The sequence below is a fragment of the Musa acuminata genome, chromosome BXJ3-9 (assembly GCF_036884655.1).
Source record: "Musa acuminata AAA Group cultivar baxijiao chromosome BXJ3-9, Cavendish_Baxijiao_AAA, whole genome shotgun sequence".
In the NCBI taxonomy this organism is placed as follows: Eukaryota; Viridiplantae; Streptophyta; class Magnoliopsida; order Zingiberales; family Musaceae; genus Musa; species Musa acuminata.
The window spans coordinates 8,332,777-8,359,303 of NC_088357.1; the positions used below are offsets into that span (position 1 = coordinate 8,332,777).

The 26,527-nt window shown below is 40.9% G+C and overlaps 4 protein-coding genes across 9 annotated transcripts; 1 reads left to right on the forward strand and 3 right to left on the reverse strand.

Annotated features, from left to right (window-relative positions):
• Positions 1-881: 881 nt before the first annotated feature.
• Positions 882-1,949, reverse strand: LOC103997818 (uncharacterized). Its single transcript, XM_009419143.3, has one exon. The coding sequence runs from the start codon at positions 1,568-1,570 to the stop codon at positions 1,082-1,084; it is 489 nt and encodes a 162-aa protein (XP_009417418.2). The 5' UTR covers positions 1,571-1,949; the 3' UTR covers positions 882-1,081.
• Positions 1,950-1,974: 25 nt separating this feature from the next.
• LOC103997757 (BTB/POZ domain-containing protein At1g55760) lies at positions 1,975-4,210 on the reverse strand. Of its 2 annotated transcripts, none has more exons than XM_009419077.3 (4): positions 3,580-4,210; positions 3,056-3,204; positions 2,868-2,986; positions 1,975-2,782 (listed from the first exon to the last, which is right to left on the reverse strand). In XM_009419077.3, the coding sequence occupies exons 1-4, from the start codon at positions 3,696-3,698 to the stop codon at positions 2,180-2,182; spliced, it is 990 nt and encodes a 329-aa protein (XP_009417352.2). In that variant the 5' UTR covers positions 3,699-4,210; the 3' UTR covers positions 1,975-2,179. The 2 variants fall into 2 exon arrangements, with proteins under 2 accessions (XP_009417352.2, XP_009417353.2); XM_009419078.3 differs by having other exon boundaries at positions 3,056-3,513.
• Positions 4,211-6,072: 1,862 nt separating this feature from the next.
• Positions 6,073-10,884, forward strand: LOC103997759 (E3 ubiquitin-protein ligase RGLG2). Of its 5 annotated transcripts, XM_009419081.3 has the most exons (12): positions 6,082-6,269; positions 6,653-6,907; positions 7,901-7,985; positions 8,652-8,792; positions 8,878-8,991; positions 9,082-9,179; positions 9,429-9,508; positions 9,611-9,716; positions 9,812-9,942; positions 10,068-10,227; positions 10,467-10,523; positions 10,592-10,884. In XM_009419081.3, the coding sequence occupies exons 2-12, from the start codon at positions 6,728-6,730 to the stop codon at positions 10,670-10,672; spliced, it is 1,233 nt and encodes a 410-aa protein (XP_009417356.2). In that variant the 5' UTR covers positions 6,082-6,269; positions 6,653-6,727; the 3' UTR covers positions 10,673-10,884. The 5 variants fall into 5 exon arrangements, with proteins under 5 accessions (XP_065024319.1, XP_065024318.1, XP_065024317.1 ...); XM_065168247.1 differs by having other exon boundaries at positions 6,073-6,269; positions 8,917-8,991; positions 10,467-10,884; XM_065168246.1 differs by having other exon boundaries at positions 6,079-6,269; positions 6,720-6,907; positions 10,467-10,884.
• Positions 10,885-11,628: 744 nt separating this feature from the next.
• LOC135649648 (calcineurin B-like protein 3) lies at positions 11,629-26,050 on the reverse strand. Its single transcript, XM_065168250.1, has 9 exons — positions 25,922-26,050; positions 24,194-24,348; positions 23,954-24,036; positions 23,562-23,621; positions 22,779-22,887; positions 21,240-21,292; positions 20,062-20,142; positions 18,053-18,165; positions 11,629-11,950 (listed from the first exon to the last, which is right to left on the reverse strand). Exons 2-9 carry the CDS (start codon positions 24,315-24,317, stop codon positions 11,893-11,895), a joined length of 681 nt encoding a protein of 226 aa, XP_065024322.1. The 5' UTR covers positions 24,318-24,348; positions 25,922-26,050; the 3' UTR covers positions 11,629-11,892.
• Between the last annotated feature and the right edge of the window lie 477 nt (positions 26,051-26,527).

A 26,527-nucleotide genomic window follows, 5' to 3' on the forward strand; every position in this document is an offset into this window, starting at 1 on the left:
ATTCTTTATGAATATTGTAAAGGAACACAATTGTGTTATATTGTTGATTATCTTAAACATTCATTTAATACCAACATTAATCACCATCAGATTTTTAACATTATCTAATGAGGCAATCATCTGGGCATAGTTGACATCATGTAATCAACCTATGTCTTGTTATTATGGATATAGTTGTAAATATTTTTTTGTTTTTCACTCTTTCTAATATTTTTGTTCACTTGTTCTCCTTTAAAAAAGATTTTTTATTAAATAAAAAAAGAAAGAGGTCTTGCCACTGGTGCTGCTCTCATGAGCTTCAGAGAATGGTCATGGTTCATCATGGTTCTACTGATACATACAAGAACCCTTCTGACTTCATCATCATTTGGATGATCAACTAGCACAAGCTTAAAACCAATCCATGATCATTTCGGCCAGACTGCTTGTCCATGATCAAAGGCACTTTGGTAAACAGTCTCAAGGTCATCAAACTTAGGGTAGACAAACATGTATCCTTCTGAAATCTCAGCATTTCCAAGTCTGATAACACAACACAAGCATTGTGCTAAGACAATCCCAGAGCCTATACAAAACCTAATTATAAATTGTTGAACCCTAATGTTAGTTCTGATATCAACAAGAATACAAATTTACTAATAGTTGAAGGAGGTGATAAAAGAAGGTGAAGAAATGGACCAATTTGGAAAGGAGGGCTCAAGTCATGAATGCATTAACATCTAATTGGCTTCGGCATCATTGGCTTTGCTTGCAACAGTTGCTTTTAGTAGCTTGTTGACAATGGACACAATTAGCAACTCAGTGTCTTGCTTGTGAATCAAGAAATCAAGAAACCAAATAAGTGAAGGTGGTAGCTGAACACACAACAATCATTTCTATCAAAACCAAACTTCCAAGTTACAACTTTCAGAAAAAAGAATGATTCCCAATGCACGCAGAATACTTTCACATCATTCACTTCCTCTAAGACACCATTCTGTAGTGTATGACATAAATCTCTAAATGACGAGATATGTGCAGACATGGCAGGATAGCAACATCCTAAACATTCCTAATCCCTCTATTGTTCATACTGTTATCATTACGGGTAATGTGTGGAGTTCAAGCAAGAAGAAGAACCTGTGATGATTCCTTCTTTCTTCATGCATTGCAGCTCTTGCTGTACACGGCGGAGAGCGGCTGGCGGAGGGCGGAGGACGGAGCTCCAGAAGCACTCCGCGCCGCCGTCGGGATCCCCGTCGGACGGATCCTCGGGGAGGCAGAAGGGCTCCGGGGCGGCGGGGTAGAGCCGGTCGCCGGGGACCCCGATGGCGGCAGAGCAGCCGTCAACGAGGGAGGAGAAGAAGACGTCGCGGAGGTCCCACTCGTCGGGGGGCTCCGGCACCATCAGGCGCTCCCCCTTCTGCCACGGGAACTCGAAAAGCCCCGGCGGGCGGGACACGTCCATGCGGCGGCTCTCCCCCGTCTCGCCCCGCTTCCCCTTCTTCTTCGCCAGCTCCGCCGCTGCTACCGCGATGGGCCCTCCCTCCCTGGGCTCCTCTCTGTCTCTCTTCTCGGCGTCTCGATCCATGAATCGCGCCTGGGCAATGGCCGGTTGTACGAGAGAGGTGAGGCGAGGGGAGGAAGATGTGTCTGTACGGAAACGGCCTCAACGACTCACGACGCGCTCTCGCCTTTCCCTTTTCCGTTTGTTTTATTTTTATTGGTTTTTTTTTTCTATTTTTTATATTTACTCTCTAATTTTTATACGCAAGAATTAATCATCTGATCCGTGAGATCAAATCCGCACCGTCGATGTTAGGCTCCGTCATAACCCGAAGAGCATTCTGCAGACAATCCTATCGTTCTGGTCAAACAAATCTGATCGCTGGTCAACTGAAGTCCCTCCAGACTCTGCTCCTAAGTTGCCATTCAACTCTGTTCATGCTGACAATAGCAATTCTCATCCATTTGTGGTAAGAACAGAATGCTGTGTATTATGGATGCAGATCTTCCTTTTTCCAATCAAATTATACATACATATTCTTCTCGATCTAAAGAATGCACACATTTTGTGATGATCAATCCTGTACAGTGTTTTCAGCAACCCCTGTATACAGTGACACCCAACCAGAGAAGACGAGATTGCGAGGAACTCACACAAAGCATGTACCATGATCTCTCTGTCATCGATGGTGGACTAGAAACCTTTCCAGGCAGCAAGAACTTCCTGAAATATTTCAGCTATGAGCTCCCTATCGGCAGTCTGCAGGAAGACACTGAAATCTTCACCGAGCTCATAGATCTTTCCGAAGGCCACCAGGTACCTCATGCAGCTGCTCTTCAGCTCAGGCAAACGGTGGAGGTGGGCGGTTTGCAGCCTCTCGAGCACGTTCTTAGCATCGATGTCTTCCAAAAGGCTCTCGTGGCACGCCTCCTTCAGGTCCGATAGGTCATACTTGTCGGCCGCTCGCAGGAGTGCGAGGCGGTGGCCGAGGAACTCGTCGGCCTGGAAGTTTCCGTAGATGAAGTCGAGGAAGGCCCGGCAAGCCTCGAAGGACATGTCGCATATGTCGACGGCAGAGAGTTCCTTCTCCTTGAGGTCGTGCGAGAACATGCTGCGGAAGACGGGCGACCTCGCCGCGAGGACGGCGCGGTGCGAGCCGATGCTGCCGCCCCTGGCGTTGATCGTGATGTCGGTGTGGATGCCGTCGGCCAGCATCCGGCCGAGAGTGGTGAGGGCGGTGGCCGCCGAGTGCTTCGCGACCTGGTAGCTGCCCCAAATTGAAGAAGGCTCGCCACCCTGAAGTCCAAGAACATGAGAAAAGCCAAAGACAATGCTGAGAAATCTAAAGATTAGAGTTCATGAGCGAAATGCATGAGCATACTGATGACGGCACAATCTTTAGATCAAGGAATTCAACGTCGATTATGAATCTGCCGGGGAGCAGGGTGTCGATTGCCCATACAAAGTCGTCGCTGTTCTTCAGCTGCCTGTCCCGGATTCCTGCACACAGAAAGACATTTGGTACAAGAAGAAGAAGAAGGAAGATTTTCTGGCAGGGAAGAACAAGACCTGGATGGATGAGCGTCTTGCGGTTTGGAGATGATGGGGAGACAACCTTGATGACGAAGGAGGCAATGGGCGGCTGCTCCCTCGTGAGGCTTGAAACCTCAGGGAACAGCTTCACAGACAGTTGTTTACTCTTCTCCACTGCAAGATACCTTCTTATCATGATCAAAACAAAGGATCGAATGATTAGATTCTATACTTCAGACACTGCATCTGACATCAATCTACGGGGAAAAAGAAAAGAAATTGATAGTAAGAAGTAAAGAATCATGATTTCCAGTGCTCATAAAGAAGAAGAGAGTGCTCCAGACAGAGTCGAAAAGCAGCAAAAGAAACAGCAGAAGAAGATGAACCGAAGGATACTATAGGACATCGAGATGATCTGCAACTCCAAAATCCCAATTTTCTTCGTTACGTCCATGAAAGACCAGATCTTTATGCAGGAGAACTCCTAGTCGCCCCTTCGTCAACATTAAATCTGCTAAATTCAGGAAAAAGAAGCAGGGGACAATCGCTTGTGCACGTACCAGTTCCAGAGGCCGATCTTGAAGGGGTCGGACTTGCGGTAGGTGTAGGAGGCGAGGCTTTCGATCCTCCATTGCGCGAGCCGCGGCGTGGTCTCCACCTGGCATGCCCGCTCGCTCATCCCCGCCGATGATGCTGCCGCGATCGCTGCGGTGACTTCATTGATGCAGTCGAAGATCCCCAGCAGCTCCCCTACCTTTCCCAGCTTCACTCGTTGGGCTTCCTCCCTTCCACCTCCACTCCCCTCTCCTCATGTACTCCAAAAGACACAAGGCAAAGCAAACAAGAACAGCACCAGTCCAGTCCTCAACTAAACCAGAAACAGGAGATGAGAGCAGCAAAAGAGGGTCTCTTATTGGAGGGGAACCTGTTCCAGGAGTAATCCGGCACGCAAGGCTCAAAGTAATTGCTTCCACGCCATCAAAGGCCGAGGCAAGGGAGAGGGAGAGGGAGGAAAGGTGCTTCTTTTATTGGCTTCCACTCCACTTCCCAAGTTCCAGAATTGCTATTCTTTAAAGCTCTGTCCGTCCGTAACAATGGAGACGAGGTGAGGTGAGGAGTCGTATCTAACCATTCAAATGATTCGACATGTGATGGCTCGATATCCTCCAAACTTCAATGGTGAAATTGCCAAGATACTCTTGAAGTTAACTTTTCTTGGTAAGAATCTTACTGGCTTTGCTCGCGCAGCTCTAAAAAAGGGATTCTGGTGTTTTGTCTCATTTCAAGCCTCTAACAGCGATTGCTTTGGAGGATTTATTTGAAGAACTTGCATCTACGATATGACCTCTGTCCTAAGCTGTAAAATTGCAAGTCTGGTCATCTACTGAGATGGCATAGGAACATGTCAACCATCATCTTCTGTTCCATGTTGACTCCGGCGTCACTTGGCCAGGAGACACTCCTCCATCAAATGCTACTCTCCTATCAGACATCAACCATGATCGGACAGAGTAGTAAAGCATATCCCATCCATCGGGCAAGAAGGTTCAAAGGTTTCCTACATTCCAACTTCAGCAGCATGCATCATAAACCCTGCCAGTGGGCATCCAAGCGGCATGGCTCTTCTTCTTCTTCTTCTTCTTCTTCAGTCTGGACAGTGGTCAGTGACAAGTAGATGCATCTGACAGCAACAGCATGGAGGTGTCAGTATGAAGCTCACAGAGAGAAGTCTGTCTACATGGGTACTAGTGGTGACACTGCTTGTAACAGAGAGCAAGCTGAGCATATGTTTAGTCTTCAAATGCTGTGTGTCAAAGATCTGAGTCATGTCAGCTGTAACTATGAATAAGAACAAGAGGTTAAATTAATCCATCTCCTATTCTTAATTCTTTGGAGATCCCAAGCAGACAAGAAAGGTATCTTTGAATCCTTGGTGGCTCCACTCCCACCCACTGGAATCTGAAAGCATTCCACTGCTGCAAGCGACTTGTATGTAACCCCCAACAATATCTTTAATTGCTCTGTCTCATTGCTTTCCAGTAGTGCCTTTTACTATGTACATCCAAAACACTTAATTCTCAATGTAAAAGATCAATCTTAAAAGATGATGATGATGGCTATGATATTATATGATCAAATTCTGAATGAGAAAAATATCTCCTTTTGTTTGGATTCTGAATCATTTGAATCTTGTGGGGTTGACAACTAGTTGAATTGTATGGCACACAAGATGGATTCAGCTGATCCCTTCTTCTCCTATCACCAAACGTCAGTGAGGGCCACTGGGGACTTCTTCTGTGGTATCTGTTGCTTGCACCAAAAGCAACACAACTGTTGAAGGTGACAATGGTGATGCAAGCTATGGAACCCACTTGACAAGCTGCCTCTCTCTTCCATTGCCTCTATTTCTCCTGCCTTGTGCTGTCCCTTCATGGCTTACAAGTGGTTGAATGATAGACAGATCTCTCTTCCTTTAGATGGAAAGTGAGAGGGCCTCAGAACACTATCTTATCATAGCAAGCAACTTGCTGCATTATCCTCAGCTTTATATGAATTATATCTGATTGATTCGAATTCGAATATAAGTGATCAAAAATCAAAAAACGAATCGGGTTCTAAGTCGAACTGATAAGAAAAAACATAAAAAGAAGTTTACTATTGATAATTTCTTATTATTGATGTTTTTGTGCTCATTGTGGACGCCACTTACTTGCAGTCCCCTTAAACGACGATCTTCGATGCTTACACGATGATCCATTGACGTTCGTCGCCTCTGTGAGATTTGGGCCTATTATGGGCCGGGCTTTGAAAGGTCCGCTTCGCAGCCCAATAAGACCGATTGCGTACTTTTGGATTATATCGTGCTCTTATTCTTATCCATTAGTTTTATATTATCGTATTAAAAATGCCGTTGAAAAGATCGACGGCTGGTGATGCAATCAAAACTTTAAACGAGAAAGAACCATCGATTAGACTCACTCACACATTCGTTCCCCGCTACTAAACTCCGGCCTTCGTTTGTTGGATTAGCCCACGTGGGCTCCACTATGTCAGCTTCGGTGTGAAATTGGGTAGGAGTCGAGATGCCATTGGAACGCCGACTCGAGGAACCATCCACGCGAGCCACTCCGTTCGACGGTTTCCGGAGACGTTCTCCTTCTCCGCCGTCAGCGGCTGGTGGTGTTCTCAGATTCGTGCTTCTTCCGCCCTTCTTCGTCTTGTTCTTTCGTCCGTGATGTTCTAATCGAAGGCAAGTATGGTTTCCTTGGCTTCTTTCTGCACTGCGTCTTTCGAACTTTATTTTTCTTTCAGTTTAGTGTACAGAAAGGTTCGGTCTTTGTCGGTATATCGATGGTTTAGAGGAAGATTAGGTTTTGGAAAGGTACAAGTTTTGCTCGATTCTGCTTGTTTTACTTTCCATCCGGAAGATTTAAGAGGGTTTTGCCCCTGTATTGCGAAAAGGATCTAATTTTTCGTAGCGTTCACCGAACTGCAATCTGGTTTGATCTGAATGGATTCGGGAACTCCAGCGAAAGGAATTTTTTGTAGTTCTGATGCTTGCTTAATTCGTCTGGAGGATTTTGGTGCGAACAGTGAAAAACTATTTTAATTTCTGGCTTTGACCATGAACAGAGCATTTTGCTTGGGGAAGAGAGAGAGAAAGGCATACGATTCTTATAGATCTTATGCGATATTTCAGCTCTGCCCATGGGAGGCAGATTATCGAAGTCCAGAGGGTCTAATCATTATCCGCAATATGTATCTACGACTTCACGGAGCACTTCGAGGTACTCATCACACCCGGGGGCACATGACCTGCCCAGGGCGACAGGGATGTTGCAGAAGAAGTATTCGAAGATAGGCGATGATTACGACTCTGTTGAACAGGTACGTTATGCTCTTGGGTCTTCACCATGCGAGGTTAAAAGCATTCATTTGGTGTCGCTTAACTACAATTTGTGAAACTATGGTCTAGTTCTTAGTATGCACTTGACAAGTTTTAGAACAAGATCAGACGTCACTCATAAAGAAGATCCTAAATTTGTGGTTGAAAGGTGAGCACAGGAATGATATAGGGTTGTATACTTTACATGCATGATCCCAAATTTAAAATGAGTTATAGGATTACAGTCACTTTGAGTATTTGTATGTGCACAAGACGGGGAATTAATTGGACCAAGAATAAGTAATAAGTTATAATTAGCCTTTTAGGGAAGGTCTAGATTGCTACCTATGTTATGAAAGTGAATCTTGGCCCGAATTCATGTTGTCTGGTGAGGACATCAATATGTAAGCTCGGAAATATGTGATCACTTATGTTGGCTTGTGTCGAGTCCCACACCGAATTTATTTTCACAAAAGAAAACTTTGGGTATAGGCAAAATACAATATTATTTGTGATTCTTAGGTTAAAATTTGGTCTCCTCAGATTTTTGTGGAACCATAGGACTTTCAGGAATTTATGAAAACAAAACTTAATATGCTAAATTTATTCAAAAACTTGCTTAGTTGACTCAAAACTCAACTATATTGGAAATGTGTACCGTGGGCTCTGACAACATGGCATCTTTGTGCACTTCTGGGGCGAGGGAAGAAAGGAGCAATAACCAATTCCCCAAAAGTGCAGTTTAAGGTTCACTTTTAACTGATGTTAGAATATCATATATTGAGGGATGGTCAATAACTCAAATAAATAGAAGTTTTATCAGCCGTCAGCTATACAGTATCCTGCTGACGTTTTGGAACATTTTAGTATTCCATTTGGCACTTTAAGCTACGTTAATGAGTTGAAATTGATGATAGTCCCTGTAGAGAAACTCTAGTTATGATTCTTTGTCACATAACTTACTACATTAATACCTTTCCACCTTTTAAATGCAGGTAACAGAAGCTCTTTCAAATGCTGGTCTTGAATCATCTAATCTGATTGTTGGCATTGATTTTACAAAGAGCAATGAGTGGACAGGTTTGTTCCTGTCTCAGTGTTGCTATTATTCATGTTGTTGGTTTACACGCATCTGGTGTTGCTATTATTTCTCAGAAACAATTTCTGACATGATTTTACTTATTGCAAGACAAATTTGAATGATATTTTGGGGAAAACATTTTAATTATTCTCATAATATTGGTAAAATCAAGAGAATTGATCAAACAGAACCATGTTCTGATATTATTTTACGGGGAAATTATTCTAACTATTCTCAGCATATTGGTAAAAATCAAGAGAATTGATCAACCTCAACCATAAAGTTTCACCTTATAAATCTTACATATATATATACCAGCAATTTCCCTTTTTCTAGGACTGTGTATAAGGTGATTTGCTGCCTGATCATCACAGTTCCACGATCGGTCATCTGTTGCTTGCATGTATTAATTGCAAATCTTTGTCAAAGAAGAGTCATTCTCCTTTAGTTTAAAGATTCTATGTAATGCAAGTCCAAAATATTTTTTGGATTGATTATTCTAGTCGGAGTTTGGGCTCACGGTTTTGTTGTTATATTATCGTAGTTGGAATATCTAGATTTAGTTAGTCTTACACTAAAAGAGCATAAAATGCTAGTTATTATTAAGTTATAAAATTATTGAGCCTTTGACATTTTTACAATTTGTCAATGCAATCTGCTATTAGGTAAGGTTTCTTTCAATCGCCGAAGTTTACATGATATGGATCATTTTCCAAACCCTTATGAAAAAGCAATATCAATCATTGGAAGGACTCTCTCTGCATTCGATGAGGATAACCTTATTCCCTGCTTTGGATTTGGAGATGGTTAGTTACACTCTAGCTTATACATCTATTCAGCTGGAAAATTTATCTATAGTTGTTAGAAATTTTAAGCTACCTTCTATTGCAGCAACCACTCATGATCAGAAAGTGTTCAGTTTTTTTCCAGACAACCGACCGTGTAATGGCTTTGAGGAAGCACTTCAAAGATACAGAGAAATAGTTCCACAACTTCGTCTTGCTGGTTTGTTCATGTAGTTTTGGTTCCCTATAATTACACGAACTTCATGAAATTTTCAAATTGGTTAGTTATGGTTATTGGTATTTATAATAGGTCCAACATCCTTTGCTCCAATAATTGAAACAGCTATCAGCATCGTAGATCACAGTGGTGGCCAGTATCATGTTCTTCTTATTATAGCAGATGGACAGGTTTGTTACTCAAGCTGCTTCTTGAAGAACATGGCAGTTATTTGAGATGTTTTTTGAAGAGCATGACAGTTATGATATGCATCTTTTGATCCTTCCGATTCTGTTTTCTCTCCAGAGCAGCTTACTCTTTAGGACAAAGCTGTATTTGATGGGCTTGTTCTTGAAGTTCATAGACTATCATATTCTGGTAGTTTGTGTGTAATTTCTGCATATTGCTGATCTAATCCTTTTTGTTTAAACTTGGTCTAGGTTACACGTAGTGTGGACAGAGATCGTGGTCAGTTAAGCTCACAAGAGAGAGATACTATAAATGCTATTGCTAAAGCTAGGTAAATAGTGGCATTTGCCACAAGAGGCATTCCCAATTCTTTATATATATATATATATATACATTTTGTCTGCTCTTCTGATTTACATCTTTGGTACTGTAGTGATTATCCACTGTCAATAGTTCTTGTTGGAGTCGGTGATGGTCCTTGGGACATGATGCAGCAATTCGATGATAACATACCTTCTAGGGCATTTGATAATTTCCAGGTAATAGGCTAAACATACATTTCAGACACGTGTGTTGTCTAACATGTTACATTTGTGTGGAAAAATCACTTGACATTTGTTTTATTACCATGCAGTTTGTGAATTTTACAGAAATCATGTCGAGAAATATCACCAGTAGTAGCAAAATGGAGGCGGAGTTTGCACTTGCAGCTTTGATGGAAATTCCTTCGCAATACAAAGCAACACTGGATCTCCAACTTCTCGGGTATCATGATAATGTTTTAGTCTTATCTTCAAGAGGTTTAGAGCTGATAGGTTTTTTCTATCTTCCTTTTTTGTGTGGTAACAAACTGGCAGATATTTGAGTTTGTTTAATTTCTTGCTTCTCAGTAATCGTAGAGGAATCGAGGAAAGGTTTTGTCTTCCGCCACCAGTGAATGGTAATGGTTCGACTGCAAAACGCCCAGAATCAAGCATTACTTATCGGAGTACTGGATTGAAAAAAAGCATCCCTGCTGAGACATCAGAGAGTTCTACAGAAGAGAGAAAGGTACATCAGAATTGTAGATGACTTGATCTCACATTGCAGTCCTTTTACAAGTTTCTTAGTTGATAGAAAAAGAGGTTGCCGATTTAATTTGAAGCTTGTTGATAAGCAAACTGTCGGGCTTTGTTGTTTCTGACTTTTAACTTCATACAATCTGTTGAATACCAAATTAGGACAAAAAAAAAGGGATAAAGTCTGGTCAATACGCTTTCTTTAATAAAAATGAATTCTAAAACATTCAGATCTGTGGCATATGTGGGTATCTAATGAAGAACCTAGCTTTCGGGTGTGGGCATCAGGTACATATATCTTTTCTTTGCTGCTTGCGATATCTGCGACATGTACTAACAATGTCTTGTGTAAACAGACTTGCTATGACTGTGGGAAGGATTTGAATGTCTGCCCAATTTGCTCGAGCCCGATAGCCAAGAGGATTAAACTCTATTAACACTCAAGATGTAATGTTTAAAGGAGCTGTCGGCCTTGTCTCGGCATTGCCATAAAGGCTTCTTTGAACTCGTATGGTTGTTGCTGTTGTTCTGATATGTTTATGGTGTACATGCGATCTACTAATGAATTGTGTATATTGTTGGGTTGCAGTTTTATTTTTGATTTTGTAATTTATGGTTGTCTACCTAAATACATTGGCTTTTCTTCTTCCCTTTCTGTTTTAATATGATGCTGATGCATCGGTGACATTTGTATTGAGAACTAATACAACTTGATTACCACATCAGGTTGGCTCTCAGATTTGGATCGATCACACCTACTTGATTACCACATCAGCTGATTGGCTTTTCACGTGTACGAAAAATTTGGAGCACTATTTCTTGGACAGCTTGAAATGGTGTTGCTAATTAGTGCAATGAGTGGAGACTCGATCGAGCAGCCTTGAATGGTAGAAAATGAGACCCAATTGAAGGATTAGATAGTCGTCAGCCAAAGTTAGTTGATGTCTTAAAACTTATCTGATGAGATTTCCAAACTCGACGTAGGTATCTCACAGTCAGACCAGTATTTTGATGAGATTTCAAACCTCAATCTAAGAAAAGTGTGTTAGATATTTTATATGTAAAATCTATAGACTAAGGTTCTAAATTAAAGATATGGAAAACGGCATTTAGAGGCACTCTTCGTTAACTACTTTGACTTGATAGCTTATTTCCAAAGAGAAATAGACAGTAAAGCATATTACAAGGAGTTGGAAAAACAATACACATACCATTTCCAAAGCATGTTAGATAATTGTAAATCAATACTTATACCATTTCCAAAATCAATGCTTTAAAGCTTCCCCAAAGAAGATTTAACCATCAAGTTGGGATGGGAAACTTTTCCAAAGCATCACACAAAAGCCCGAACACTTCAAACACCGTCACGTGTGTTCTTCGTATGCTAGCCATCTTAAAGCCAAATCAACTAATGTTTTCTTATTTTATTTTTCACGCAATTCATCACTTTGTGTTATTCTTTACATGATTCGACAAAAGATGATAATAGAAATTAAGAAGGATATCATTCACTCACAAAACAAAACCATGAAGAGAAGAAAATCCTAACACCAATCAACTATCTCTTGGTCAGATACTTATCTGACATCACCCAAACATCGAAGAAGTCAATCAACAAATATGCTGGTCCGCGAAATTGCAACAGAGAATCAGATGCTCAGGTATCGTCAACTTGTGAATGGAAAACAAAGCTCGGGAAAGTAGTTGTGATGTCCCTGGTGACAGAAAACACGTTGATTAGCTACTCGTGGTAAATTAGCTGGAACTAGTTTTTAACTACATGATGACATGCATGAACTCCATAACAAGAAGACCAGATCTTATTAGACAGTTATAAACCAAAAATAATAATTATAGATTCAATATTAAAGACACAGTTATATTAACAAGTAAAAGCCATAAAGAATGGTTTTCACTTTTCAGCACTCAGCAAATGAGTTAAAACAGGAACATGTGTACTTCACTGCAGGTTTTTAAATAATAATAATAATAATAATAATGTTCAAAATAAAAGGATAAGACCATGCCTTGTTTACTGGTACCACATTAATATGATTGTCTCACATGCATAAATTAGTTAAATGGTAGATCAAAAAATATAACATATGAAGATGGAATATATAAGAATTGAAAAAGCATATTGGGTGGAAAACTTGATATAGTCTTGCTAGTAAGAAGCGTACTTAGCAACCACAATATTCCATAGAAATAAGAAACTTAACTTCTTAATCATAAACTCCACTCCTCGAGCCTTCCTATTTCAGACCCAATCTCATAATAGAACAACTCTTAACTTCTGAAAGTTGTGATGCCTTGTAAACAGAAAAGCAGCATTCACATAGCTTGTTTTACCTTTTCTTTTTGTGTATGCAACTCTTCATGGATAATTCCAGTAAAATTGGTAAATATAAATTGTGAGCATTTCCTGATACTGTTATTTATGGTCCTAAACTCCAGGAATATGTTCCTTTATATGATATACGGCTTGACACCTAGAGCAATTTTTATTTCTTTGACAACAGAAACTTACATACTATATATAACTATATACAGATAAGAGAACAAAGAACGAAGATTGTTTAACCTCCTATTTTGGATACTACATTGTCAGACAAAAAAAGGAACCACTAAGCATGGTTGAAAATTTTTGGTACAAGATCTTTACTGGTCCGGGGACCAGGTCTGGTACATACAGGCACGCTGACACATAATATGTTGGCATGCTAGACTGTCACGACCTTAGCTGGTTTTGCCTAAGGCGTGCGGCACCCTCGCGCGTCCGTCCGCAAAGGTCAGCCTCCCCGAAGCCTCCCATTGTCCCTTAGGACCAACAAAAGAGAGAACGGGTTAAAGAGAACGGCTCAATCGGGATCCACAAGCAAACATGTCCGAAAAACACTTCATAGACAATGCAAGTTACAAACAGACTTTACAAGCTCTGAACAGTGGCACAACAAAGGGTAAAATGGTCCATTACAGACCGAAAAGCTCTCGAGCGTGTCCACATGACACAATCTTTATTTACAAGCCTAAAGAGGCCACCAACCCAACTAAAATGGGACTATTAAGCCTTCGGCCGCCCCTTTACATTCTGTACAAGGCATGAACATGCCAAAAGACACGGACATACATAAGCATTACATCAAACACCTTGTTTAGAAGTTTGTCCGTGACATTCTCCCCCACTTATCCCTTCGACGTCCTCGTCGAAGCCTTTGTGAACACTGCAACTCTTCGCCTTTGCTAAGTCTTCAATCTTCTGCTCCAGCTGCAATGCGCCTCCTGGCTCCCAGCTGCTCTCCGCTGCTGTTTTTGAGTAGTCGAACCTTTGATCCGCCATGCTGCTTCAACTCGCCAATGACTCTGACTCTGGTGTGGGGTTGGCTGAGTTGTGTTGATCCTCATTGATTCCTGCGGATCCACCAACTGAAGGAAAAGACCATTCTTACTGCGCCAGTTTCTCAAAATTTCCACATGCTGCTTGAACTGGGTGGATGCTTGTTGGAGCTTTAACGAGCATCGCCTCGCAAACTTCTGAAGTTTTGGGTCCTTCCTCCACAAAATCTGCTCATTGACTCTTCTTTCAGTTAGTTGTCACATCCAAGTAGGTTCGCATCACTTCCGCTTTCGATTGGCATTTCGTTGGGAAATGAAGCGGACAATCTACTCTCAGTAGCACTGATCACCGTTGGTGAGGATTTGACAACTATTGTCTTCCATTATCTTCGAAGGGTCTTTGAACTTGTGCAGAGCTCCTCTGCTGGATAGATAAGAGAACTGGGGTACTCGGTTTCGCCCATTCTCTTAAGAGTTGAGAAGGCAAAGGTTACTTGACTTCGCCCGCCTCCTCGAGGTTGTACTTCATGCATCGAGCTGGTTACTGGCCTTCGCCTGCTCTTTGCTCACACTTCTGAAGCACTTGAAGTGTTTGCACTCCTTGCGTTGAGTTAGCTACTGTGATTCACCTTCTCAATGCCATTGAACTTCTGGAATGCAGGAAGTTTTCACCCCAACTTGGAGTAATTCTCTGATAGATGAGGTCGCCTCTGGGATTGTACCGTCTTCTCCATCAACCCTGCCGCCTACTCCACTGAGTAGCAAAGGTACAGCACCGCGTACTGCCTGCTTCGTTCCTTGGTCGTGCACTCTTGCATGACCCGAAGTCCTTCACTTACGGCTATCTTGATGAGAAACTTGTTGACACCGGTCTTACGAAGTTTCTTGGCCTCTGCCCTTCAGCCTTGTCTCGGTACTTGGAGATTGCCTCTGCATGCTCCACCTCCTCGGCCCCTTTCACGACCAAGCGCTCTCCCTCCGTGAGAGCAAGGGATCAATGACTTGCACGGAAGTCCCACCTCTGCGGTACCATGGCGCTGCCATGCCCATGGCCCTACTATCCGTCGCCTCGCCTCTGTATCCCTTTTCTTCACAATCAGTAGAGATGTCTCCGTGGCACTCCTCTGAGTCCACCTCCATTCTAACTGATGCTTGATTTTTGGGTAGCTAAGTCCCTCTGGACTCATCGTCGCTTCCTCGCCCCTTTCGACCCCCTGCTTCAACACCTCTGTGTTCTCCAAGCAGTCCGTTTGGTCGATGGAAAGACAGACTGCAAGTCCCATGCATGGCCTCTGCCATCACGTTGTAGAGTTTGCACCGATTCTGTTCTCCTTAGCTTCCTTGGTAGCAACGTTCGCTTACTCGACCTTGTCCTCTGACTTGTCGGGCTCCCTTAAGCGAATATGAGCTTTGGAGCAATCCAACTCTCCAGTTGCTTCGATCATACCTCTGCATGATCAAGTCCCTCCCATGGAACTCACTGGTACTTGCATTCGAACTTTTCCCTTGGTGGAACCCAACCCCCATATGCTGATGACCAAGGTTTTCATCCGATGCAAAATTCGGTGCACGCCCGGAAGACCCGCCTCTGCGGTACCATGGCCTTCACTCCTTGCATCCATAGCCCTTCTTGCCGTCGTGTTGTTCACCAAAGCGGAGCTCCCAGTAGCTCCCGATCATACCTCCATATGATCTAGTCCCTCCCGGGACTATGTCGTGTGTGTCGCATTGCCACGAACTGTTCCACCACGATCCGCTGCACCATGTCGCCTCCTGGTGACATCTCCATTGCATTCTGATCCTTGTGGAATAAACTCGAATTGTGAACCCTCCATGTGTGGCCTCTGCCAATACATCGCAGGGTCTCCTCCACCTTCGATTTTGTTCGCTCCTTTGGCAATCGACCTTCATCCACCCACTCTTGGGTCACACCTAGATGAAGCACCGCTCTAGGACAGTCCGTCGCCTAGTAGCTCCCGAAGTCCACCGACTTCGCTGTAATTTGTGCGCCATTGCCTGGATCCTGGGCCTCTGCCCCTACCAGCACAATCTCCGCTGCGCACTGCTTCCTTCATGGCAACTTGAATGGCAACACTGTGGCATATTCTTCAAGAGTACCCGCCTCTGCGTCCTCTTGCCCCGTGCTAAGGCCTTCTGAACCCAACTTCGCCTCCGCAAATTGAGTCGCCTTAGTTCCTCCATCAAATGCTCCTCCGAGATAAGGTGCATGTGCCTAGAAGCTCCCTTCATCTTTGGCACCATGCAAGATGAGTCCGCTCCGTCAGAATGAAGGACCCATGGAACAACATGATCCTACTCTTGCCTCTGCAAGAGTTCATGTCTTTGACCTCTGTCTAAGGAAAGCACTGTGCTTCTGCTCCATGTTCCAACTTCTCTGCTGGCTCCCTTCATGCGGCTTGGGTACTTCACCAAGTTACACCCAAGTTGCTCCGCTCCTCGTTTTTGCATTGAGTCGATGGTGGCCCTCGTGCCCTCCATTCCACGGGTCAGCCCTCCCTTGAGTCCGATCTCCATATCGACTCTAAGTGTGCCTTCATTTAAGTTGCTTCAGGTCGCTCCCCCACTTGATCTCGCAATGCATCCACCAATGCATTCTCTCGAGCGAGATCATGCGACAACTCCTCGCCGCTTGCTCAGTCCATCGAGCTTCGTGAAGTTGTTGTTTGTGAGGTACTCCTCCTCAACATGTGAAGTCCGTCTCACATGATTCTCCCTCTGGAGTGCCGAGACTTATCCCTCCTAGATAACTGTCCCGTTGGAGCAACATCTCTCTTCGTTTCGGAGACCACCATCCCCTTGGACTACTCCGATCTGCTGAACAAACTGTGCAATGTCTTGCCTCCTGCAAACGCACTTGCTAGATTGCGCCTCCACGTCAATACAGCCACCGCCGCACCCCTCAAGGCCTAGCAACATGCTAAACTCGTTGCACACTTCAGCCTCCTCCGGACGTATCCTTTGCATGCCGAAGAGAAAGTTTCAATGCTCCATGGCGCCGAGTCTGGGTCACCTTGGGATGGCCACGAACATTCCATCGTCTGCATACAAGCCCATGCATGAGTACCAAATTCTTCGAGTTAGCAATTCCCCTCACCTCTGTGAGCTTTGAATAACTCTTTTGGTCGTTGAACAACTCATTCCACCTTGGATGGTCTCATTCTTGCCAAGCGCCTCGCTTGCCTAGAGCACCATCAAGTATAGTTGTCAACGTTGAGCCGTAGCTCAAACTCAGCCATCCCAACCTTTGTGCGCTCCGCATTCTTCCAAGCTTGCCTGTTCTTGTGGTGCCTCTTGCGCGAAGGGTTGGCCATTCCTCAAAATGCAAATGTTAGATGCCCGCTCCTCTGAGCGACTCTTTTCCCTACATCTCCATGCCCGTTTTCCCTCAAACGGTCGCGCGTGTGCTGACTGCCCTCAACGCAGCCCCGCTAGGTCCCCCACGTTTGCATGTCAAGTGTTTCTATGAGTGCTTGTCCCGCTCTGATACCATAATTGTCACGACCTTAGCTGGTTTTGCCTAAGGCGTGCGGCACCCTCGCGCGTCCGTCCGCAAAGGTCAGCCTCCCCGAAGCCTCCCATTGTCCCTTAGGACCAACAAAAGAGAGAACGGGTTAAAGAGAACGCCTCAATCGGGATCCACAAGTAAACATGTCCGAAAAACACTTCATAGACAATGCAAGTTACAAACAGACTTTACAAGCTCTGAACAGTGGCACAACAAAGGGTAAAATGGTCCATTACAGACCGAAAAGCTCTCGAGCGTGTCCACATGACACAATCTTTATTTACAAGCCTAAAGAGGCCACCAACCCAACTAAAATGGGACTATTAAGCCTTCGGCCGCCCCTTTACATTCTGTACAAGGCATGAACATGCCAAAAGACACGGACATACATAAGCATTACATCAAACACCTTGTTTAGAAGTTTGTCCGTGACAAGACGGCAGAGAGAAGGGTGGTAGTGGACGAAAAAGAGGCGAGGTGGAGGAAGAGAATAGGTGCTGGAACAAGACTAGGCAGAGGAAGAGAGGAGGAATACCGGACAGGGGCCGCAGCAGTTGAGCAGCAGGCGATGGCAGTGAATGAGGATCAGAAGTAAGAACTTTCTCCGGTTCAGAGAATGCGAAAGTGAGATTAAATCATTGAAAACCCTACAACTATTGATTCACAAAAAGAAAGGAATGGGTTAAGCCCTGCTTTGCAGAGTTACTGGATGGAAACCTCGAACTGGACTCAAACCAGTCGAAGCAGGTTGATCAGCACCTAGTTCTTTACAGACTGGTATACACTGGTCCAAGCAGTTTCTCAAAAATGATGCTGCTATGATCATAAAACCTCCGAAGTGACGCATTATACCAAAATATCAACTAGAATCTATTGTTATCACCAAATGTAACAGTCATCTAGAAAATCAAAATTGAAAAAAAAAATCAGAAATGACAAGAGTGAAAATTATTACTTGAGATATTGAAGAGTCATGTTTTTCAGCAGAGAAGGATGCCTCAAGACAAGGTTCCGCCACTCTTCCTTATCAATTTTCCCATCATGTTTTGTATCAGCTTCCTCGAATGTCTGAGAATCAACAGAAGAAAGAAACACATGTAAGTCAAGTTAGAAATGTGCAACAAGATTATTAATTGAACAATTCACTAAAAGAAACAATAATGATGCATATGATGTGATTTTTAGGTTACCAACGGACTAGATGTCAGATGATAACTTCATTAATCACAAGTCAATTTAGTGAGTAGCTAAACATCAATGTGCTGTCCATGTCATCATGAGACAGAACATTTACTAATTTGCATCTACAATTACCAAAACTGGAAATATAAAGCATATTCCAAAGGTAAATATCCAACCAGCTAAAACTTGATATCAGTCACACCAAAACGTATGCCTTCTTCACCTCCTGTAACAACTATATAAGATGTATGCTATCTGCAACTACTGAGAGCCAAGAATTAACATTGACTTGGATCAACATGACCACAACTTAAGACACCATTTTACCTCTTTACTCTTTCAGTCCCTAAGATATGTTGCAGTATATTTGGTCATCACATGCACTTACTACAATTCTACTGCAACTTTTTTTCTTTTGTGTAGTTGAATCTATTTCCATCTCATACTTGGACAGAATTGAAATCCAGGAGGTTAAAAATATAACAGGCCATCAAGGTTCGTAACTTCATACCATACCAGAGTATCGAGCTTAGCTTGGTACGAGTATACCGAGCAGTACGCCTTGGCGTACTGCTCGGTGTGTGTGTGTATATGCATATATATATATATATATATATATATATATATATATATATATATGTATATATATATATATATATATATGTATATGTATATATATATAATATATAAAAAAAAAAATCACAACGTCGCCTCGTTTCTTCTCCCCACGCGGATGAGGAGAAGTCGCCGACGATGCTACGGCCTCATCGCCTCAGACGAGGAGGAGGTGACATCTCATCTGTGACGTCCAGCGAGGGAGGGCGGTGACGGATCGGGATCGTCAAGGGAGAGCGACACTAGATCTCCAGGTTCTCCCTTTTCTTCTCCCTCTTCTTCCTTCTCCCTCGGATAATACCGCCCGACAGCGAGCGGCGACGGTTGAAATTGATCGTCACCGGCCGATTTCGCATGGTAACAGGGCGGAAATAGGCCCAATCGACGGTATCATTCGAAATTAAAAACCCAGTAGACCATATACCCAACTACTTTGGATCACATGGATCCTTCAAGTCATTTAGCATTATTATTGCGGAAGTCTTCTGACAGTCGTAAGGCCATAACATATGTTATTTCTAATCAAATTTGTCTTTGGTCTTCTCTTGACTTGCACCTCAATTGTGGCGATAATGGTCAACTTCATGTATGTCCAAAACATATTAAATGATTCTCTGCATCTTGCCATTAACCATAAAAAATGTAGTAATTAGAAAATTTTGAGACAACACTAAAGATTGCAATGAAAACGTGTTGCCAATTATATTATCAAGATCCAACTAGGATCGCATCTTCCAACCATGCAAATTTTTTCAGCAATTATGACCATCAAAATTCAAAATAGTTTATCGCTACGCCCTATTCAATCTCATTTCATATTCTTCCAGCAACACCTTTTTTTTTATCTGGCAATAGCTCAAGTACATACAACCTTACAAAAGTAACAATCATGCTTAGAATAAATGACTGCAGGTTAAGTTAATACAAGTCGCACAGACTAATAGAACAATCACTCAACTTCCACAAAGATTGTGGTGGACTAATAGAACAAGGAAAGATATAGTTTAAAGAAAATCATGTATTTAATCATACAAAATAAGTGATGCAAAGATGTGGCAAAATATCAGAATATTAGAATGGTTACTCATTAAAGAGCACAAAGACATCATGTATGCAATAACTAGAAATTATATCAGGAATAAAGACAACATAAAATGCTAGAATCACCTTATCAATAATACTTTCTATAACTTCATCTGACAAATTCATGCCCGACTCAGCAAGAGTTGCCACGACCATTTGCTTCACCTGTAAAGAATAAATCCTTATATCATACTTCGATACCAAATGAAACACATATGACCCGATAAATCAATTGCTTAGATAAGCTATAAAATTGTTCTAACTAAAATAGCAAGTCAACTGTGAATAGATAGACAAGCTAATTAAAGAAACAATGATTTCTTGGTATTTCTTTTATTCTTAAGTTCCATATCACATATATATTTCTCTATATTACACTTTCTCAATGTCATTCATTCAATAGAAGTCATCTGTAATAAATTATAACATGCTAAAGGGTATACAAGATACTATGCATTTCACATGGGTTCGCAAGCAAATACGAAATCTTTGACAGGGTATACACACAAAAATTAATTGACATTGGCCTGATGGTAAGGTTGCTAAACTGCAATATGGTAAAGTTGCTAAACTACAAGCTGTGTGTCATTGTTCGAAATGTGGATGAAAATTTTGATCAAATTTATGCAGTAGCTTATTTAGCAACTTACATCCATTAGCAATGTGGAGAAAACTGTTACACAGAAAGATTTGCTTATTTCTTTTATTGTAACAAGTGGTCATCTGACATCCATAGCTCTAGATTCTCAATGTGTAGTATGTCATGCTGATATCATGTTTCTTGGTGTTACCATATTAGCTGTCAGAGAAAATTTGCAGAAAACATATTTGGTTCATAATCATCAGCGTTAAATAACTTTGTTTCAGTTAAATGTTTCCGTCATTTGCTTGATCTTTTATATTAACCAATACCATTAAGCATGATAATACATTTATCATATAGATGTTAACAGTATCACCTCTGGTGGCAAACATCAATCTTAAGAGCATAGATTTTACTAGATTTAACAATTGAATGATCAACTAGAAGCTAAGAAAGTGATTTTGACACAAACTAACATAGTTGGTTAGAGCACTGAGTTAAAGTTAAGAAATGATATGTTAATTGGAGAACAGAACCTATGTTGTCACAAGTGTCTGTAACAGGCTATTTAGATTCCGAGACCTTGTTCATATATGAGAATCGAAGTTAGCACAAGGTCTTCATTATTGAATTTTTTATTATATACAGAATCATAATAATTTTATTATTGACTAAATACCTCTTGTCTTTCAATAAAACCTTGCTGCTTCAGATCATATAGTTGGAAAGAGACTGTAACAAAAGAAAACATTAGGTTATTCATTATCAAAACATCAAAACAAAATATGGCCAGTGAAAAACACAAAGTTAGCATATATGGGTAGTTGGTATGGAAAAAATGAAACAAAATACCAAAAATTTATAGCAACTTCCCACATCATCATGTCTACAATCCATCTAAAAGAGTTGAGACACGACCATCACAACTATGGAAAAAAAAAAGACGAAAAGAAAATGGCAATGCATGATCTAGCAATTGCCAGCTAATTAGTTGTTGATATTAGCATGAAATGATATATCAAATATATAAATCTTAGAGGACACAGTATCAAAAGGAAATATAGAATTGAAAGGGTTCAATGTAGCATTTTGAGTGACATAGACCTAACACAAATATTATAGTCATTATGATCAAAGCTTTTTCCACCATGCCAATGTAGTGTTAGAAGAAAATTCAAAATCCAGAAGGCTCCATAGAAAGATTTAATAAAATTGTTTATGATCTACTACCCAGATGATGTCAATCCCCTAAAGCAAATGTCATATTTTACACCAGAGAAAATTTAGGAAAGATATGGACTTTAGAGCTAAAAAGTTAGTTAGCGTGTAGGATCTCAGAATATATGTCCATGCAACCACAGAGCAACCCTCCAGGACTCCTCAAGTATGAGAAGAAGCTAGGAGATGGGGGTGAAGAAAGTTTGACACAGAACCAACATTCATACCAAAAAGCACAAATAAGACAAAAGGTTCCTGAAACTATATTCCTGTCATTAAATAGGAAAACAATTTGAATATATAGTACAAGTGAAAAAGCTTGGGCTTATATTAAGGGTACTTATAGTGACAATTTTTAAAAGAATAGTCCAGATTGCAACTCACATTATTGAATCAGAAATTTACGTTAAGGGTACTTATAGTGACAATTTTTAAACCAACAGTCCAGATTGCAACTCACACATTATTGAATCAGAAATTTACATTAAGGGTACTTATAGTGACAATGTTTAAAAGAATAGTCCAGATTGCAACTCACACATTATTGAATCAGAAATGCATAATATAGGAGGGAACCAACGAGACAACTATGACTTTGCTAGCATGTGATACGTGACAACATATGAATTACCAAGACAGCATTTTAATAAAGAAAACTTGAACAACACAGACTCAAGTGATAAGATTTAAATATTTGGTAAAGCATATACAGTGCACTGGATTTTGGATCTAACAAAACAATAGTAATTTCAGATCTTTTTAATTGGGATTCAAACATATCCTGGCATATCTGTCTGCTAGAATGTTCCAGACAAGTTGAACAAAGAAAACAACAAAAGAGAGTATATTACATCAAATTGCATTGCTTCGACATGTATGTGGTGCTTTACTTGGTTAACTTGCACCACCAGATACATCAAATTAAATATTTGATTACCATACAGTCTGTATATGTTGAGAATTCTTCAAGGCATTAATGAAATAACATTGACAGACTTACACTCAATCTTATCATCAATTGGAGCATTAGGATGGAATACAGAAAGAGCACGTGCAAACTCTTCAAATCCCAAAATTCCATTGTGTTTTGTATCAAATAAGTCGAACACCTGTGTAATTAAAAATTATAAAAGCCATAAGAAATTTCATATGTACAAAAAACACAAGAACACTAAGTTACCGGCCTTGTTATTTTGTCATTAAAAAAAAGCCCATACTACATGTTGGAAACATAAACCAACAAAAATCAATTTACTATGATTTAGACTTGGCATAAAACCAGAAACCAGTGGTTGTACTTCAATCATGCACAGAAAATTTGAGTGTGGAATCCCTCCAAGAAAAACACTGTCTACTCATGATAAAAACACGTTCAAAGCTTTAGGCTTATAAATTAGACCACATGGTACACATAAATAAGAAATAAGCCATGCCAAAAACCAGGATTGGTTATCTGGTTATAACTAAGGCCAACTGATGTGGCTTTAGACAGAGTACAAGACTAATAAGTGCTTTGGCAAGGCAACTCTATTAAAAGAGATGGTGAAAGAGGAGAGGCCTATGTGAGCAACGAGAAACTGAGATAAAGATTGCCAGACCCAGAAAAAAATGTAAAGGATGTAAACTGAGATATGAAATTTTTAATGCAATTCAACACTGGGATACTCCAATCCTGTTGAAGCAACCACCTGGCAACATGTGATGATATTCCAGAACAGAGAAACAAAAACATTTTTTTAATCCAGAGGGAAAATCAAGCACCAAATAGTTCCATAGGGCATACCCGATCAGCAAATAAGCTCTCCTTCTTGTTAGTCTTGAATAAAGCTAATTGGAATTCTTCCTGAAACATGATGATTAAAGCAAGCAGTCAATTGTATAATAGAATCGTTGCACTTTGTTCATTAAACCTTGACAACTTAAATTTAAATGAAAAGCATATACCCCTTATAACAGGACAGTGGCACAAACTTTATGATTTCAAAACTTTAAAGGATAAGAAAAGGTTAATATTTAATAACACATCTAATAACTGCAAAAGAATAAAGAATCATGCAAAATCTACTGCCAGTTCATCAAGTTAAAAATTTTTGATGGAATGTAGCAAAAAATTACGAGACTGGAATTTTTTATCAAAATATTTTTATAGTCATGAAAAGTAGATAAGATCCAAACCTTGTTGATCAACCCATCATCAATTACAGCACTGCTGATCTTCTTGAATAACTCATATAGTGCTTCTATTTCACTTACACTAACTGCAAAGAAATTAGCATACAATGTTTTAGCCACTACTTTGCGGACTTCATTGTTGAAAAGTATACACACATCGAAAGACAGGTGCAAGAAAAGCAAAAAAAATCTTATTTTCACTGCCAATAAATGATCACAACTTAGGAAGTGGTATGAGCATACAAACGGTTTCCCTGGCCAAAACCTCAGGATCTTCAAGACCCTTTGCCTGATTGTACAGATCAATATCACAACACCTTAGCAAGACAGCAAGTGAATGCTTGAAAATTTCTAGGCACTGCAACATTATAATTCCAACTCATCAATACACTCCATTCCTGCAATTGGAATAAAAACCAATGAATTTCACAATTAAATTTCCTGCAAAATCAGCAAAATATATGTCTTGAGTCTTGACAGCAAAAGTTGTGGCAAAAATTCTAATATACTTTGAGTTTCTCCTCATTTTGATTCTGATACAAAGGACTAAAGAAACTTGATTAAATTGGAAGTATGCAAGGACTTCACTACACTGACTAGCAGGAAGCACCGATCTGGGTGGAAGAGCAACTCCTAAACTTTACAAATGACTAGTGTCGGAGATGAAGATATGGAAATTTAGATTGTGAACAAAATGGAACCAAAAAATGACCAATTCTGAATTTAAGAGATATGCTTGCTCCCCAATCTTTCAGCACAACGGTAGAGGAATTATAATTAAAAAGAAATCTAACAAGTCAACTAATTTCCAGTTTGTACAGAGGCACTGGAATTGCAGGAGCATTTAGAAAGGCATAGACAATAAACACTCTGTGCACCTCTGACAATATGCCAATGTTACATAGACACCAACAGGCACATGGTCCAGCCTTTTAGGGATAAGAGAATAAATCATCCAAACCCATATGAAAGTGATCAAAGAATGTGAACATAAACAAAATGTCATCTGAAAAGAAAGGTTATTTTTGCCAGTGTTGCACAGAACTCCAACTCGGCTGTTGAACATAATTTTCAAGGTTTCGTTAAATTGACAATATCCCAGATACTCAGCTGTGATATGGATGTAGCAAATAGGATACCACCAGCGAGGACTTGTTATCGTTTTCATCAAATCAATCTCAACCAAAGTTGATGTCGAATGTAACATAATCAAATAACTTGCCAGGGTTGGAACACCGAAAAGAGATCAGAGAATGAAGCAATATACAAATTTAGTTGAGACAACAATATCTCATTATTCTTTAACAATCCCGACCACTCATACTGGTAAAAGAAAACAGTCGGAAAAATCCATTAAAACAGGTGGGAAGTGATAACCAACTTACGGACAAAGCGACCACCTTAAGGAATCCCTTACGAATCAAAAGGATCATGAATTTAATCCCTTTCGAATCAAAACGACTATGAATTTGTTGTATAGTTAAATGTAAAAGCGGAGAAAATATTAATTACCATGAATATTAGTATCAAATTTCACCCTTCCCATATAACTACAACCGATTAACCATTTGTCTTATGACAAATTCCATTTCTCTCGCACAATCTATTACATGAATTTCAAGGTACCTTTCTCCTTCCCCACGACACCAAACCAGATTTTTTTCCTTCAGCCCCAAAATTTTGCCTTTCCTTCTTTCCCCAATCTACGACTTCACTAATACACATAAATCTGGGGAAACATTGCAGATCGTCCTTTCAGAACGCTTAATTACCCAACGAGAAAATAACAAAATTCTCTTAGAAAACAAACCAAATATTGCCATCTCAAACAGATCCACAACACCGTCGTTTCGATCGAGGGGTCCCCGATTCGGGAAGAATATTGAATGCACGGATCCAAGAAGACGAACCAAAATTAGGGTTCCAACCCCGAAGATGCAACGAGGAAATGACACGGAGAGGGAACCTTACCGCTGAATAAGAACGGGAATCCAAGAGACGAGGAATGGGTAGGCCGCGTTCGGCGACTCGATGATGACGATGCTCTTCCTCTCCGTTTCTCTCGCGGAACAAGGCCTCATTGCTTATATAGCAGTCCCGAGCTCCACCGTCTCATAACGTCCGTTAAATTTCTGTCATTAACGCCGCTTCTTCGCGTACGAAACACGTACGCCCGTCCCGTTATTGCTGATGTTGATGCGGTCGTGTGAGTTCGACTCGGCTCTCATACGACACGTACGAGCCACATCGACACCAACGAATCAAGGACAGGGGATTCGATGATGTCATCTTGGATCGGTATCTCTGTTATTATCTGTGATATTTGTTTGGGTCATCATCATTAATACCTCTAAGAAAATATTATCATCATCATTTTTTTTGTTTTTCTTTATTTTAACATTTAGAACTGTTTAATATATTCGGTAGAGTAAAACTACCCGAAAATCTCAAAAATATTCCCAAATTCGATTTGTCAGGTAAAATATCGCAGCCGTCCATGTGGGTTCCCCTTCCAATCATTTCCGTGCAAGTATCATCCGACGGCTTCCATTGCTCCGTACTTGATGACGGGTAAAC

Excerpts from the sequence above, each read along its gene's own strand:
- LOC103997757 (XM_009419077.3), bottom strand. The coding sequence starts at position 3,698 with ATGAGCGAGCGGGCATGCCAGGTGGAGACCACGCCGCGGCTCGCGCAA. Across the intron at positions 3,205-3,579 it reads AAGATCGGCCTCTGGAACTG|GTATCTTGCAGTGGAGAAGA; the intron begins GTACGTGCACAA and ends CATGATAAGAAG. Across the intron at positions 2,987-3,055 it reads CAAGACGCTCATCCATCCAG|GAATCCGGGACAGGCAGCTG; the intron begins GTCTTGTTCTTC and ends TTCTGTGTGCAG.
- LOC103997818 (XM_009419143.3), bottom strand. The coding sequence starts at position 1,570 with ATGGATCGAGACGCCGAGAAGAGAGACAGAGAGGAGCCCAGGGAGGGA.
- LOC103997759 (XM_065168246.1), top strand. The coding sequence starts at position 6,728 with ATGGGAGGCAGATTATCGAAGTCCAGAGGGTCTAATCATTATCCGCAA. Across the intron at positions 8,793-8,877 it reads CTGCTTTGGATTTGGAGATG|CAACCACTCATGATCAGAAA; the intron begins GTTAGTTACACT and ends CTTCTATTGCAG. Across the intron at positions 9,509-9,610 it reads AATGCTATTGCTAAAGCTAG|TGATTATCCACTGTCAATAG; the intron begins GTAAATAGTGGC and ends TTGGTACTGTAG.
- LOC135649648 (XM_065168250.1), bottom strand. The coding sequence starts at position 24,317 with ATGTTGCAGTGCCTAGAAATTTTCAAGCATTCACTTGCTGTCTTGCTA. Across the intron at positions 24,037-24,193 it reads TTTGGCCAGGGAAACCGTTT|TTAGTGTAAGTGAAATAGAA; the intron begins GTATGCTCATAC and ends ATTTCTTTGCAG. Across the intron at positions 11,951-18,052 it reads ATGACTCTTCAATATCTCAA|GGACATCACAACTACTTTCC; the intron begins GTAATAATTTTC and ends TTCTGTCACCAG.